The sequence below is a fragment of the Salminus brasiliensis genome, chromosome 23, assembly GCF_030463535.1.
Source record: "Salminus brasiliensis chromosome 23, fSalBra1.hap2, whole genome shotgun sequence".
Lineage (NCBI taxonomy): Eukaryota > Metazoa > Chordata > Actinopteri > Characiformes > Bryconidae > Salminus > Salminus brasiliensis.
The window spans coordinates 2,645,625-2,662,982 of NC_132900.1; the positions used below are offsets into that span (position 1 = coordinate 2,645,625).

Sequence of the window (17,358 nt, forward strand, 5' to 3'; positions counted from 1 at the left end):
AGACTGACCTTGGCGGGTTGCTGTTTCAGTGGTGTAAAGCATGGGGGGTGTACGAGCGTCGGGCTGCTGCACGCGCCTGTGTTGACAACTCACTGCCAAGATAGCAACGAACGTCTGACTGTTGACGAACGTCTGTCTAGGCTGTTTTCAGTCAGTGGAGCTCCTGCTGTGTTTTCTGTTGCCAAGATACACAGCAATACTCCAGAAACTGACCAGAACACCCCTCATTTCAAGACCACTGTGCCCATCAGCGTAGATATATTCACAAGCAGTGCTGCTGTTTAAACAACGCAGGAGGAAGACGTGGAAATAGACTGTTGGTGGGAGGTCAGATAGCAACGAGCATCGCAACACGCCTTGCGCAGGGTGTAAGATAAGTCTTAAGAGTGTGTGATTTTGTGTGGGGTGAAAATGCCCAGACGCCTTTTAACAGCATTGAGCTGTGGAGCAGTGGAAGAGCTGTGTTCTCTGGAATGATGGATGGTGGAGCTCCATCCAGTTCTTCTTGGGATGAGGTTGAAAGTTGGGGATGAGGTTGGGAGAGTTGGGGATGAGGTGGAGAGGTGGTAATCATCCATCCAACATCCTGACCTCACTAACGCTCTTGTTGCTCCTCCAAAACCTAGTAAAAAGCCTTCCACCCTGGACAGTAGAGACAGTTACTCCAACAAAAGCAGGATCAGCTCATTTTAATAGCCTAGATTTCAGAAGAAACGATGAACGAGCAGGTGTCCCAATACTTTTGTCCAAAAAAAATTAACAGAAAGACATATAGATTGATACTTTTTTTGAGCCAGAAGGAAACATCTGCCACCTTTTGATGATCACCATGATCACCACGCACCAGAGGATGGGCAAGTTTTAAAAAAATCTAAAATAAAACATGAAGTTTGTGGTGTGACACTTTATTGATGCATGATTTCAGTCCAGAACATTTAAAGCTCAGTGTTCAGTCAGAGCAAGTGGGTGGAGGAGATCTGCCGGGGTGGTCTGAAAAGCAGAACAAGGTTGTGTAGATCCTGGTCTTTCAGTCTGAGCTCCTTCATGAGAGATGAAATGTACTCCACCGAAGACGGTGTGGCCATGGACTCCTTCAGCACCGGCGAGACTTCGGTTAACCTGCCCAAAACATGCAAACACACAACACACTTAACTGCTGTTGAAAAATCGAGTAATCAGGACAGCCCTTCGAAGACAGTCCATCTTCCTCTCGGGATAAAAACACCGGAGCAGCTCGGTTTCCATCTGCTCTACTGTTTCAGCAGCTTCTCCATTATTAATCTCCTCTGAACAAAGCAGTACCAGCTAATTGCACGGCGATCGCTTGACTGGCATCCAAATTATTCATGAACGGAAACAGAGAGCCATCTATTAGCACACAAACTCAACCCAACACACCCATCGAACTCACACTGCACCTGTCCACCATCACACTCCTAAAAACTGAGGTTCCTCAGAGGCTTCTAGCAAAAATCTAGCTGGAGCTTTCATCAGTGCAGTTCCCTCACACTCACATCTCACAGGTTCTATAACGAATCACTGACTGAATCATTTGATTCCCTAAAGAGCCACTGAATGGTCCTAAAAGTCCAGGAGGTTCTTCTACGGTGTTGCTCTGCTGCAGAAACTGAGATATTGGCAAATATACTGAATGCAAATACAGCCTTGAACAAGTATGTGCACCCCTGGTGAGAAGTGTACACTCTTAAAAATGAAGGCACTACGAATGGTTCTATGAGCGATGCCACATAAGAACCAGTTTTGTAAAAGAACCTTTACATTGGTACCCTTAACACTTTTCTATGAAGTCAAAAGTGGCTCTTCTATGGCACTGCTAAAAAAAAACATTTCTGGCACCCTCATTTTTTAAAAAGTGTAAATAAACTAGGTGTCCAAAAGTTTGTGGACACCCCTCCAAATAAATGCATTCAGCATCTCTACGTTGCACCCATTTTTTGAACAAGGAGCTGATGAACATGAACCTACTGACACCATGCTGCCCAATGCTAGAGGCGTGGGCTAGAGGGGGGTATATAAAGCCCCCCCAACATTGAGCTGTGGAGCAGTGGAAGAACTGTGTTCTCTGGAATGACGGATGGTCGAGCTCCATCCAGTACGTTTGGGATGAGTTTGGGATGATGAGGTGGGGTGGTGATCATCATCCAACACCCGGACCTCACTTATGCTCTCGTCATCGTATGCCATCAAATCCTCACAGAAAGCCTTGTAGAAAGCCTTCTTTCCTGGACAGTAGAGACAGATACTCCAACAAAAGCAGGATAAGCTCCTTTAATACCCTTGATTTCTGAATAAGCAAGTGTCCCAATAATTTTGTCCATATAGTGTAAATCACATCCTTAATTATTAACATACAATAAATTAGGTACAAAGCTCATAAAGCCGTTTTATGGTTCAATTCATGTTAAATTCATCAATTAAATTATTATTATAGGATTATTATATTTACTTATTTACACTCACCATGTCACTGGACAATGGGTGGCAAAATATTTGCATATGATTTGCATATATCATCCTCATATTTCTCATTGTGAGACTGTTAGAATATTATAAGATGCGTTTCTACATGTTTTTACTTTATTTCCATCATGAAAGTGTCTTATTGTATCAGCAGATGATAATAAATGATGCAAAATTCTGTTACAACAGAAAAAAGACAATTCTGCTACAGAAATTCCCTTAAAACAGGTAAACAAAGACCAAAACTATTTATCATCATACCCTTATAGTGACCCCCAACTGACACTAATGTTGATTACTGATCATTTCGCTTGTAAAGGTCATGTTTTGCAGCTTCCAAAGATCTTATCTGGTTCTTTTATTTGTAAGAACTCCGTAGCAGCAGATCATCCATCGCGATCTAGATGACTTTTAATGTAAACGACAGATTGCGCAACTCTAATCAGCGCTGAACAGCAGGCCGAACTGTTAGTTGCCTGTTAACCAGCATCGTATCTAAATATTTACAGCGTTTAGAGAAGGAAACCCACGCGAGCATGTGATCATCTGAATCATAATCTTAGTGGGAGATGGAGATATGGAGAAGAACATTGTAAGAGTAATCCAGAAATGATGGTGAAGCTTCTCACTCAGCATCTCAAATCACTTTTGAAACAGCAACAGGAAACCGGCTCCCCTCAGGTCAGGTGGAGGCAGACCTGCTGCACTGAGGCTCTGATGTACTGAAGGACTGAGGATGTAGAAACGTGCATCTTTCACATTAACAAAATAGTCTAGGAGATCCGGTTTGTGAGTTTAGGAAGTTTCTCCGAATTAAGCAAAAACACAAATGTTATAAAGAAATTAAACTTTTTTTGTTTTGCATTATTCAGTATGTATTATGAATTATTCAGCACCTAGTATCAATAATCCTCTACATACTGAATAACTATGAACTGTTCAGAATCCAGTATGAATTGTTCTGTATCTAGTATCAATTGTTCAGTACCTAGTATGAATTATTCAGTAATTACTATGGATTATTCAGAACTATTAAGACTTATTCTGTATGTACATTAAATTTAGCATCCAGTATGAATTATTTAGCCTCTACTACGCATAATTCAGTATCTATGTTGAATTCAGTATCCACTATAAATTATCCAGTATCCACTATCAATTATCCAACAACTATCATGATTTAGTCAGTATCCACTATGAAGTATTCAGTAACTATTATAAATTATTCAGTATCCAATTGAATTTAGTGTCAACTATGAATTACTCTTTAACCACTATGAATAAGTCACTTTGGACTTTTGGAAATCTACTTTGAAGTATTCAGTAATTATGATAAATTATCTAGTATCCACTATGAATTCTCCAGTATCCCCTATGAATTATCCAGAATCTATTATGAAGTATTCAGTAACTACAATAAATGATTCAGTATCCACTATGAATTATCCAACATTTATTATGAATTAGTCAGTATCCACTTTGAAGCGTTCAGTAACTATGATTATTATTCAGTATTTATGTTGAATTCAGTATTTATGTTGAATTCAGTATCCACTATGAATTTTTCAGCATCCACAAGGATTCATCCAGCATCTACTATAAATTTTCCAGAATCTACTATGAAGTATTCAATAACTATGATTATTATTCTGGATCTATGTTGAATTCAGTATCCACTATGAATTAACCAACATCCCTTATGAATTAGCCAGTATCCACTTTGAAGTATTCAGTAAATACGATAAATTATCCAGTATCCACCATGAGTTATCCAGCATCTACTATGAATTATCCAGCATCCACTCTGAATTATCCAGCATCCACTCTGAATTATCCAGCATCCACTCTGAATTATCCAGCATCCACTCTGAATTATCCAGAATATACTATGAAGTACTCATTAACTACCATAAGCTTTCAGGATCTTTGTTGAATACAGTATCCACTATGAATTATCCAACATCCCTTATGAATTAGCCAGTATCCACTTTGAAGTATTCAGTAAATACGATAAATTATTCAGCATCCACTACAAATTTTCCAGTATCCACTATGACTTACTCAGTAACTATGATTAATTATTCAGTATCCACTATGATTTATCCAGCATCTACTATAAATTAGTCAGTATTTACTTTGAAGTATTCAGTAATTATGATAAATTATTCAGTATCCACTATGAATTCTCTGCTCAGACTGATTCAGTAATATGAATAATATTGTTTCTATATTTAAGAGGCTAAAATGACTCCTCTTTCTTTTGTCTGCAGTGAAAAGTCAACTGCTTTCTTACAATCTCACAAAAGGAAGTAGTTTCGCACAACTGCAAATCTGACACGTCGACCTAACATACGAGTAAGCACATTTTACAACGTGCGAGAGACAGAAAAACCCAACAAACGTGTGAAAACTGTTGGCGGTGTTGTTGTGAAGCAGAAGTGCCCTGGCAGAACGGCCCTGCTGGAGTAAATGATAAATCAGAGCCTTGTTTTTCAGCAGCTCTGGGGAGAGGGGGTGTAAATCCTCAGGTGGAATAATTCCCATGCTGCTGCTATTCTATCACGGATCCGCAACCAATCAGGCCGAGATAAAGGCGGAGGGTGTGTTGACTCAGACGGGAGCAGCACGGAACTCCTCAGAGCCTTCATAAAACCTGGGGAAGTCACACACACCATCTGCTGCAGTACAAACAGCAGCCGGAGCCACCTCTGCTACAAAAAAACACACACACACACACACACACACACACACACACACACACACACACACACACACACACACACAAAATCCACCTTTCTGTCGTTCCTCTTCGAGACATACCAGCACTAGAGATGATTCAAACAGTTGCTGAACACGGAGCGCTGGAGGAGGATGAGGAGGAGGAGGAGGAGGAGATGTTTACATTAGAGGTGGGCATTTTTATGAATAGATATATTACATATCCAACAACAGATCTAGTTTATTGTCTGTTTGCAATCTGGCCACTTCTAGATCATAATCTCTTCCAACCCTAAAAACGATACTTTGGCGAAATCAAGCTTACTAAGGCCACCGTGCTCAATGCCAGGCCTGGGCCAGAGCGGTATAAAGGCTGTGGAGCAGCAGACTGTGGAACCGGGTTCTCTGGAGTGATGACAGAACTCCATCCAAAAGCTTTGGGATGATCTGGATTGGTAGAACCAATCATCTAACATCAGTACTTGACCTCACTGATGCTCTTATGTGGCTGAATGCACTCAAATCCTCCTCACAGCAATGTTCCAACATTAAGGCTTTGTCTTAATATTACCTTTGATTTCAGAAGAAATGCCTGAGGAGCAGAACTGGACCTTGGAAGTGATGGAAGGATGCACTGGCAAGATGTTCGGCTGGGAAACTGTAGGTCCTGAAGTTCGTGTGAACGTCAGTTTGACACGTTTTGCCACCCACCTAAACACCATTATGGACCAGGTATGGAGGTCTGAGGAGTGTGACAGTTCAAGGTGGTTTGGCCTCCAACTCCACCAGATCTCAATCGAATGAAGCATCTGTGAGAAACACGTCCGATCCATGAAGAGTCCACCTCCCACCTTAGAGGATCTGCTGGAAAGTCTTGGTGCTAGGTACTAGAGCTGGGCAATATGACGATATTTTATCGTATCATGATAAATTTTGTTATCGTGATAAACAATAAGCTTTCTAAGCATAAGGACTTTGGAAGTGATGGAAAGATGCACTGGTAAGATGTTCTGCTGGGAAACTGTAGGTCCTGAAGTTCGCGTGAACGTCAGTTTGACATGTTTTGTCACCCACCTAAACACAGTTATGGACCAGGTACACCTATTCACGGTGATGGTAGCCTGCAGGCTTTCAGCAGGATGATGCCCCTGCCACACTGCATGGCCACATTGTTTAGGAACGGTTGAGGACCACGACAAAGAGTTCAAGACGCTGACTAGGCTTCCAAATTCCCCAGATCGCAATCTGACGGAGCATCTGTGGAACGTGCTGGACAAACAAGATTCATGGAGGTTCCACCTCCCAACTTAGAGGATCTGCTGGAATACCACAGATACCACCTCCAGAGGTCTTGTAGTAGTAGGGACAGCAGTATAGGAGGCTGGTGGCCTCATTTTTTTTGGCTCATGGGTTCAGATGACACACACAAGCTCTTAGACACACACACAAATCACTCTGGTGTAATGGCTTTACTGACTGGGTGTTCCTGCAGAGAAAACAATGCTCCCTGATTTCCCCAGTCAGTTTCTCCGACGCTCCTGCACTCCAGCTGCTGCGCTCCTCCACGGCATGCTTTCACTGCCGCCGCACAGCAGGTCACCAAACCGCCATAAACTCTAATCAGCAGCCGTCATCAGATAACAGCAAAACACAGAGCACAAACACACCGCCCTCACTTCCACTGAAGTCCATCATTAAATACCAGCACACGCTTTACCTTCCCAAGAACGGCCACATGGATTTATTCGATCTCGGGAACTTCAGTGTCGGATCTCGATTCTGATTCTAAAGGTCCAAAATGTTCAGTCTGTGCTTCTGGGCGTCTCATGCGGTGCTCAGTATTCTAAGTATTATAAGACCTTTTATTTACACCTTCAAACTGCAGACTGCCCTTCATGAAAGCTCCTTTAAATATGGATATAGGAGTGGGCAATATGACCATATGCAGTCATATAATTATAAGGCCAAGACAAAGAAGAGGAGACTTACACTGACAGAAGAACCACTGCAATCAAGGTCCACTCTGGAGGCTTGTGAATTATGTTAACGTTGGTCAGTCTGGAAAAGAAGGCACATTTATAACCTCATCAGTAACGCTTTAGTAACACCTTTAAAATCAGCATCTATGGACAAAAGTATTGGGACATCTGCTTATTCATATTTTTTTTCTAAAATCAAGGGTATTAAAAGAGTTTCTCCTGCTTTTGTTGGAGTAACTGTCTCTACTGTGCAAGGAAGAAGGCTTTCTAGTAGATTTTGGAGGAGCACTGCTGTGAAGATTTGACCGTATTGCAGCATTAGTGAGTTCAGGACGTTGGATGATGATGATCACCACCCCACCTCATCATCCCCAACTCGTCTCAAGTCAAAAGTGCTGGATGGAGCTCCACCACCATCCATTATTCCAGAGGACACAGTTCGTCCACTGCTCCACAGCTCAATGCTGCTGGGGGGTGCTCTATACCTCTCAAGCCCACTCCTGGCATGAGGCATTCTATTGGCAGTCCTTCTTTACAGGGACTAGACAAGTTGTGTGTCAGTGTGTGCATTTGCACATCGGTGTCAGCAATGAGTGTAACTTAAAGTAGCTGAATGCATTCATTAGAAGGGGTGCCTGAAGAAACTTGGACATATACTGGGCGTGGCTATAGCAGAATTGAACCCAACCCTTGGGTTTATACCCATGGGTAATACAGCTTTCGAGTAAACCTTATCTAGAATAAATAGCATAATCATTTAAAAGCTGCACTGTGTGCTTACTTGTGCTGTCTTCATCATATATATATATATATATATATATATATATATATATATATATATATATATAAAAAAATACAAATAAAAGTAAACACATGGCAAAAATAGACAAAACTGGGAAGGGGCCAATAGTTTTTCACAGAGCTGTATTTGCATTCATGCTGAATAATGTACTCACATCTGGCAACATCCCTCATACATGTATAATGCAGTCCGTTTTCAGTGCTGTTGTGCCCTTGTGTGCGGGGCTCAGATTTAGTGACTCTCAACAGGAGGAGATCAATTCCTGGAAGCTAAGAGTGAAGTGGTCCTTCAGGGCCCCTATAAATCCGCTGCAAAGTGTGACCCACAACTTCCTTTCTCAACACCTCTATGACCAATCACTATTCAGGACTGTGTGAGGACTAAAATAACCTCACACTTCTGACTAAAAAGTCCCACTGATGGTTTTCAGAGATATTACTGCGCTGCGCTCTGGTAGCACGGTGGAATGTCTGAGTATTTAACAGGTTTACACCGGTGTATTTCAGCCTGATTTTCATCTCCTACTGCATCTGCATCTGCATCATACCATTAATTAACACGGCTGATAAGTGTGACGCGTTTTCCAGTATTCAGAAATAAACTGTAATGTAAATTACAGTGTAATAAATGACACTGTAAATAAAATAAATAAAGAGGGGCTGTTGTCTTAAAGAACGCGTACAATAGAAGCCAGTGGACAGGTGCTGGTCAAGGGCCCGTTGGCATCTACTGCAAGTGTCCTTTGAGGCATCAGCTTTTCTATTAGTGTTTTCTGAGTCCGTGGGTTTTCTTTTCTTCACTAAAAACAAGATGAACAGTAGGGTGCAGATCTAGCAGGGAACAGGTCAGGTTGAACACTGCTGGTGTATTTCTTTAAGGTTCTAGAAATTAAAGGCACATTATTTGTGGGTTTAGCCGCTGAGGGATTCTGCTCACCTGAAAGTTCTGACCAAGTTGTTGATGTCGTTGATAATCTCACTCATGGTCAAACGCAGGGGGCCGGCGATGTCCTGCAAGCTAGAGCAGATCACAGCACAGGCTCAGACAGTGAGAAGAACTGTGGATGTGTACAGTTAGACGTAAATGCACAACAGCAATGGGGTGGAGATGTACTCAACAGGGTTGGATAAGGGGGGTTAATGAGGAGGTTGGTAGGGATGGGCCTGGAGTGGTTAGTAAGGGTGGGCTTGGAGTGGGTAGTTAGGTGGTTACTTGGAGTGGGTAGTAGGGGTGAGTTTGGGGTGGTTAGAAAGGGTGGGCTTGGGGTGGTAAGGGTGGGCTTGGAGTGGGTAGTTAGGTGGTTACTTGGAGTGGGTAGTAGGAGTGAGTTTGGGGTGGTTAGTAAGGGTGAGTTTGGGGTGGTCAGTAAGGGTGAGTTTGGGGTGGTCAGTAAGGGTGGGCTTGGAGTGGTAAGTAAGGGTGGGCTTGGAGTGGGTAGTTAGGTGGTTACTTGGAGTGGTTAGTAGGGGTGAGTTTGGGGTGGTTAGTAAGGGTGAGTTTGGGGTGGTCAGTAAGGGTGGGCTTGGAGTGGTAAGTAAGGGTGGGCTTGGAGTGGGTAGTTAGGTGGTTACTTGGAGTGGTTAGAAAGGGTGGGCTTGGGGTGGTAAGTAAGGGTGGGCTTGGGGTGGTTAGTAGGGGTGAGTTTGGAGTGGTTAGTAAGGTTGGGTTTGGGGTGGCCTTGGAGTGGTTAGTTGGGTTGGGTTTGGGAGTTGTGCACAGAGTCTGGTTTTTGGGGGTTTAGGGGTTCATGGGGTTGGTTGGTGGGTTTAGGTGATCAAATTGCATCTCATTAATAAATAATTATTGTGGGGGCTTTAACTCCACACCCTGGAAATTCCACCTATATTATAAGAGCTTGCAATATTAGGTCTGTGTTATATATATATAAAATAAAAAAGTTATCCATCTCAAAAGATAACATACCCTCCAGTTGTGCTAATTTAATTACATAAATACAAATAAATTTAATTAAACCTTCGCTTCAAGAAACCGAAAACACAAAAGGTGCACGACTACCATTCTCATGTCTCACTGAAAGCACTCCAGTTCCTAAATCTCATGTGACTACCTAACTTACATAACAGTTTCATATCAGTTACTGAATCATATCCAGCACTGACAATAATAATAAGCAAAACAACAACAACAACAACAACAACAACAACATCACCACCACCTCAATAACCACATGATAGTTTAAGGGGTAACGGTAGTAAAAACAATATAAACAACATTTTCAAAGAGTAAAAATGAAAAACCTTCTGCTGAGTTTCTCCACTGCTATACGCTTCTGGATGAGGCGCTGAGCGTGAGAATCCACCGGCGGCAGAGGGGGATCTTTAGCACCACCCTGCAGACAGACAATAGTGAAACGAATTAGGTCCAAGTTTGGTTGAGCTTGAGTCTGAAAAGCTTGCATGTAGCGCCCACATCAGGACTCTGAGGAAGTGCACTCTGCAAATTTTTGAAAATGACCACAGAGCTGTTGATATGCAAATGCAAACACATGGTAAATCATCAGTGTATTATCCTGCAGTAATAAACCCCCCAAAGCCTCGATGTTCTGAATAATAAAAAATAAACAGCAATTCTGCTCACAAAAATATCAGGACTGGCCTCAGTCCACAACTTCCATAGAGTATTTTTATAATAGTGTTCAGTAGTCATGTCCAGAACACAACTTGTAGACAATTCAAATATAAAATGTAATAAATGGACAAAAGTATTGAGACACCTACACATTGCACCTACAGTGGCCTTTACGGCATCTCATTCTAAACCCATAGGCTGTATTAATATGGAGCTGGTCCTCCTTTGCTCTAAGCTCTACCAGCAGCAGCAGGTCTGGAGCTCTGCTGCAGTTACTGAGTCAGTTGGAGGCTTTTCTGCACTCTGCTCTGAGCTCAGCACTCGGCCCTGACCCCGCTCTGTATCTTTACGTGGTCTGACAGACACTCGGTGGTTCACTGAGCTGCTCTCTGTGAGCTGTTCCTCCTAAACTCTTCCACTGTTCAATAATAACACCACTCACAGCTGATGGAGGAAGATCTAGGAGGGAAGGTCTAAATTTCACCAGCTGACTTCTTGTGGTTGGTGCAGCGGTGTCTCCTATTACATACAGAACTACAACTGAGGTTTTAGGAGGTGTGTCCCAATACTTTTGTCCTGTACGCCTGTATAGACACTCACCTCCGTCTCTTTACTCTCTTCCATCTTAGTCTCCTCAGGCAGGACACACACTCCTTTATAGAATTCCTGCACCCTGACGTCCAGCAGCTCTGCCTCTTTTTTCAGAGTTTCATAATCAGGAGTGGCAGCGGTGGGCCGAGCTGGACCTCCTGCAGAGCGCCGATCTGTATCCGCTGTACTGTCCGCAATGTCCTCCAGGTCATCTTCGTCCAGCTCCTCTTCTTCCTCACTCTGTGCTGTGGGTTCAGCCTGGGAGATGAAATCAGGTCCGTATAGAAACCTCATAGTCTCCTCGCTTCTCCATTCCGTCAAAGTCATCCTAAGGCTTTGCAGCAGGCTGAGCTTGACCCCTGGAGCTTCGGCCTTTGATTTCACGTGGCTCTTCAGTAGACTTTTGAGCCCAGCCGCACTCTTCTTACTCATACCAACATGTGAGATGTTTAGGTCAGGGTCAGAAGTGCCTATGGTGTCATTAGCAGTGGTGTTCTCTGGAGTGACCGCTGATGGAGAGCCGTCCGACAGAGCAACCTGGTCCAGAAGCTTTGTAGTTTCCTCCACAGCTGGAGAGCTATGAAGGTCAGGCTGTTTTGGAGAAGGTCCTGAGGACTGGTTGGGTCTCGCTGGGTTTTCTGTCTCTGGTTTCAGATTTTGCTGTCGCTTATCCTTTGCAATACTTTGTCCTTTGTGTAATCTCACCTCTCCGCTCCCTCCATCCCGTTTGGGCAGTTCTCCCCAGTGCACCCGAGCTTTCGGGCGCTCTCCAGGCACCACGCTGGACACATAGTCCTGTTCAACATCACTGGCATCACTTGGACCACTTGAATCTCCACGACGCTCCAATTGTTCTGGGTTTGGATTCTCAATGTCCCCTTCACTCACCGGTCTGTCTGCCAACTTTATCTCCAAACCAGAGCTGCCTCTAAAGACAAGGGAGATGAACAGAAGAATTTGACACACTGTGTGTCCAAATGTTTGTGGACACCCCTTCTAATGAATGCATTTGGCTACTTCAAGCCATTGCAGCCATAGCTCACACAGATGTGCAAATGCATGCATGCATGCGCACACACACACACACACACACACACACACACACACACACACACACACACACACACACACACACCTTGTCTAGTCTAGAGAAGTACTGCCAATAGAATAGGACTCTCTGGAGCAGAGAACGTGACCCTATTGGTGCTACCATGCTGCCTAATGCCAAACATGGGCTAGTAGAGGGGTATAAAGCCCCCCCAGCATTGAGCTGTGGAGCAGTGGAAAGACTGTGTTCTAGGGAATGATGGTGGTGGTGGTGGTGCTCCATCTAATACTTTTGGGATAAGGTGGGGTGTTGACCGGCCAAAATATATAGAATATAAATATATCAGATGCATTAATAGGACATTTTGGCCAATGCTGATATTTTTCATATTCATATTTGTTAATCGTCATTTCATTGGTGAATTAATCAATATATTTAAAAAAGGGTGTTAACATACCCATCTCCCTTTTTCATCAGCTTGATCTCAGGAGGTCTAAATAGAAAACAGAGGCAGAATGTTCATTCATAATTGTAACAAACATTATTATTGATAACAAGATTAATCTATTAATATTAAAATATCAGATTTTTCACAATTCCTGCATTATTAAGTGATTAAATTTAGTTTGAGGGGTTTGGTGGTTTTGAAATGCTCGGTTCTAGATAACCCTACCCAGTCAGAGCTGTGGTTCTACAGTGGAGGTGAAGGGAAGCAGACATCTGAAGCTCTAATAATAATAAAAGCTCCTCACAGAAAGTTCTTCACCTAATGGTGATGAAGACGCTGCCTGATGCCTGAGACACTGTTCTACCAGAGTTCTGAGAAGAGTTCGGCTCTAGAACCTGCTTTTAAAATCAGATCATTAAAATGGTGGAGGGATACATGCTGCAGGGTGTAGTGCAGCTACAGAAAGTAGTCCCTAAAGAGAACTGGATTAGTTCAGATTCTCTATTCACTATTTTACCCTCATCATCATCATCATCATCATCATTCCATATAAAACTCAGAAGACTTGTGTTGTAGCTTCACTGGTGGGTTTGGATAGGTAATAAATTATGGGCTGTATCAGTGTTGTAGCCATGGCGACCGACGCCTGCTTCCATTCACCTCCACTGCAGAGAGATCAGAGTGGGTCAGCTTCTCTACAGTGAAGCTCAGTTTCACACCAAACCCCCCTCTGAATGAGTATTTACTGTGACAGTAGGTGAACAGTGAGTCAGAAAAAGTTGCTACCTCTCCTCTTTCCTCAGCCAGAGCGGTGACTTCGAAATCTGGAGCTCGAATGACTTTGAGGCTTTGTAGCAGAAGTTGCTACAGAAGCACTGAAAACAGGAAAACAGACGTTTTAGGGAGTTTTAGGATCAGGAGGAACTTCAGGATGTTCTAAGCACTCTCTAAACACTTCAGTACCTTACGCTCCGTGATGTCGTACACTTTATTGGTCTTGGTGGAGATTTTATACTGCTGAGCAGGAACCTGAAACACACACCACTGACATTAATATGACATATTAACACTCCCACATCCTCAGCAGGTCATCTAGCTCAAATTCCACACAGAAAGCTTAAGCTGTGAGCCGTTAACTGGTTAGCAACATGCTGTGCTAAGCTGTCTATTTTATTTTTTATCTTGCAACATAGACTCAAGCATTCACAAATCAAGAAACATCCATGTAAAATACAACACCTAAGAGCCCATACAATCATAAACCAACACACACAATAAATAAATATATAAATAAATATATAAATTACAATTTCAATTAAATGAAAATGAAAAAAAATAAATAAATAATTAAAAAAGAAAATCGAGAATAAAAAACTGGGGGTAGGAAGTTCAAGAGGGAGGACCTCCAGGGTCCCCTTGCGTAAAGCTGCGGGAGGGACTTGAGAAAACCCACGAAAGATGACCATCATCTAGAGAAGTTGTCCGCAGAAACCCCTCAGACCAACTTTAATCTTCTCAAAGCACAAAAAAAAGACAACATCTCTGGACCAGAGGGTTCGAGAAGGTGGAGAGGAGAGCGAGGCAATGGTACCCAAGTCTCGAGATTTCCACTGGGTAGCGACAATAGAGACACCAAAAAAGTTAGGGCTAGTAGGGGGCACTGGCTCAGCTATTCATTAAAGACTGCATAGAGAGGGGGTCTGAGAGGGGGTCTGAGAGGGGCAGGAGGTTAAGGTGCTGACATTATGACCTGAGGATCACTGGCTCGAATCCATGAATGCTGGGGGCCCAGCGTCGGGGCCCAGTGCTTTCCTCAGAGCGGGTGGGTCGCCTGGTGACATTGCACTGGCATCAAGAGGCTAAAAGAGGTCAGCCGGAGGGAGGTGGCTGGGAGGGTGGTGGCTGGGCCGGAGGGAGGTGGCTGGGAGGGTGGTGGCTGGGCTGGAGGGAGGTGGCTGGGTGGGCGGTGGCTGGGCTGGAGGGAGGTGGCTGGGCTGGAGGGAGGTGGCTGGGTGGGTCCTCCCTTGACTCTTAGTATCGGGAGCACTGCATGTGATGGGGGAAGGGTACATTGGGTAATTGGATCTCTAAAATTGGAAAGGAAAATTAATAAATAAAATGAAAAAAATAAGTAAATAAATAAGTAAATAAATAAATATAAAAAAACACAGTAGATTGAGTACTCAAAAACTTCATAATCACTGGCTTTCATAACCAAAGCATTTGGCAAAGTGTAGACATTGCACATATGAGCTCTATGATCCTCTTCATCCAGCCAGGCTGAAAGGAATAATTATTGATTATTAATTAGAGCTCATATGTGCAATGCAGGAGTCCACCTGGGAACCAGCGACAAGACGATGAAGAATTGTTAGCTGGGGCGTCCATTACTTACCTTGCGCTTCGGACTGTTTAAATTCACAGAAACTAAATAAATATTTTTTATTACTAACCTTAACAATAATATCACAGATTGTAAGAGCAGATTTCCATATGATATGATATTTGGAAAGTATCACAATATAAAAGATACACCAGTATCAGCCAGCCCTGAGTGCTTCATCACTTTTAATATAAAAGGGCTTCTTACACTGGTCAGCTTGTTGGGACATACAGGATATCCACACATTCGGACGATGGCGCGTTCCTCCACTGCATCTTTGTAGTTGGCTGGGGTGATGAGTCGAGCCTGAAGCAGAGGGATTCACAACGTCAGAACAACAGGAAACAAATACTGCTGATATAGACTGTGACTGTGATTCAGTTTACAGTGCATTCAGAACACATCAGTGACAGACTGGCCATCACAGCTTCTGTCTGTTGGATAATATGAAGACCTTCATGCATCAAAACACCAACAGAAACCCATCTGGAGCTGTGATGAGTCAGCACACGGCAAAACCCATTTCAAAAGGCTCTGGGATTCTGTTCTCTGGAGCGACATGCAACATCACTGGACCTTTTCGGGCCTATGGAGCAGCAGCTGGATGAGGAAGTATGAAGCATACGCTGAAAAGAACCCGCAGTCTACCGCCGTCTGTGATGTTCTAGGGCTGCTTTGCTGAATCCGCATATTAGCCTCGGCCCTTGTTACTCCTGTCCTGGATCCGAAAGCAGCGGTTTTGCTCATCCTTAAGCTGGAACCTGAGTTTGTACTCCTACACAGTCAACGAGAAACTCGTCCGTCACACTATCGCCCAGCAAGGCGGATTCAATCAAGTATCAGGACATCAATCAAAGGAGGAAACCTCAGGCCTTCTGTGAGGAAGCTGAAGCTTGGCCGTCATTGGACCTTTCAACTGGACAGTGATCCCTAGCATACCTCGAAGTCCACCAGGGCTTGGTTTCAGAAGACGTCCAGGAAGAATCTGGAGTGGTCTGAAGGTGGTTGCCGGGGGCCGCTGCCCATGAGGGACGGGCTGAGATTCCTCAGGAACGCTGCTGCCAGAAGCCGGTGTCTGGCTGTGCATCGCACTTTGGTCATAAGTTGAAATTCTGAGAAATTCTGGACTTATTTATTTATTTACCGCAATTTTCGAGATCCAATTACCCAATCCACTCATTAGTACCCTCCCCCCATCACACGCAATGCTCCCGACCCTGGGAGTCAATTGAAGACCGTCCCTCCCATCCACCGCCCATTGCCGCCGGTGCACCGTCACCAGGCGGCCACCGCGCTCTGAGGAAGGCGCTGGGCCCAGCCGCTCGTGCCGGCCAGCATCCCACAGCCTCACCCAAGGGATTTACTGGGTAACCCGGGTCTGCTCTCTTACACAGTCAATAAGAAAGTCCTCGGCCACACCATCGTCCAGCAGGCGCTCCACCACTTGACGGGCCCTCCGCTCCAACTCCAACTTCTCTCTCAGCGTCTCCTTCAAAACCTCCCTCCTGTGAACAAAGCAGGGTCAGCTCAGACCAACTCAACAAGTCTCCGAACCCCTCAAAACACCCGGGTCAGTTGGTCTAGGGCTTAGGCTTATAATCAGGGTCTCATAAATAAACAGGGCCTGGGAAACTGACCCCATCACTTATGAAACTGTAGGCATGCCATTACTAAGAGCTTTCTTCAGGTACAGGGCTTACCTCCTGGCCTCCTCTGCAGCTGACCTCGCTGGAGGATCCTTCCCACCTGCAATACACATCAACAACCTACTCAGTGCTGCCTCACATGAAGCTCAGCTGACCTGCTGGAGTCCAACTAGCAAGTCATCAGAGCTGAGCTCACCATGCCTCAAGGGCCCTAGCTAGCTAGAATAGCTAAGTTAGCAAGCTAGCTGTACACTAACCCCCCTTAAACAGGTAGCTAGCTAAGTTAGGCTAATATTTACGGCTCGTTCTTAACGCAAACCGCAGTAACTCGCCTTTCTTTTTGCTCTTAGATGAGCGAACTTTCCTCTTCTCGCCGGCGTCCATGCTTTCTGCCTTCAAAACAAATCGGAAAGGCTCCGTCTCAAATCCTCCCCTTGTTCCCTAAGTAGTGAACTCACTGGGAAAGAGGAAATTGGAGCGTAGCTTAGCTATAAATCTACCTTATACGTTTTTTTTAAACTAGTACTTGACCATATTTAGCTCTACATTTACACTAAACGTTGTAGTAGACAGTATTTAAATAGTTTAAAGGCTTGAAACATTCGCTAAGTATAATCATATGCTAACCAAGTTAGCTAGCTAGCTATATTTTTGTATTTATTTATTTATTTTT

The 17,358-nt window shown here is 43.8% G+C and overlaps 1 protein-coding gene across 1 annotated transcript; it reads right to left on the reverse strand.

Moving 5' to 3' along the window:
- Nucleotides 1-889: 889 nt before the first annotated feature.
- Nucleotides 890-17,076, reverse strand: rpap2 (RNA polymerase II associated protein 2). The gene is made up of 12 exons (XM_072669042.1): nt 17,018-17,076; nt 16,740-16,785; nt 16,430-16,544; nt 15,247-15,345; nt 13,620-13,685; nt 13,443-13,531; nt 12,666-12,701; nt 11,170-12,088; nt 10,239-10,330; nt 8,917-8,997; nt 7,189-7,257; nt 890-1,119 (listed from the first exon to the last, which is right to left on the reverse strand). The coding sequence occupies exons 1-12, from the start codon at nt 17,067-17,069 to the stop codon at nt 954-956; spliced, it is 1,830 nt and encodes a 609-aa protein (XP_072525143.1). The 5' UTR covers nt 17,070-17,076; the 3' UTR covers nt 890-953.
- Between the last annotated feature and the right edge of the window lie 282 nt (nt 17,077-17,358).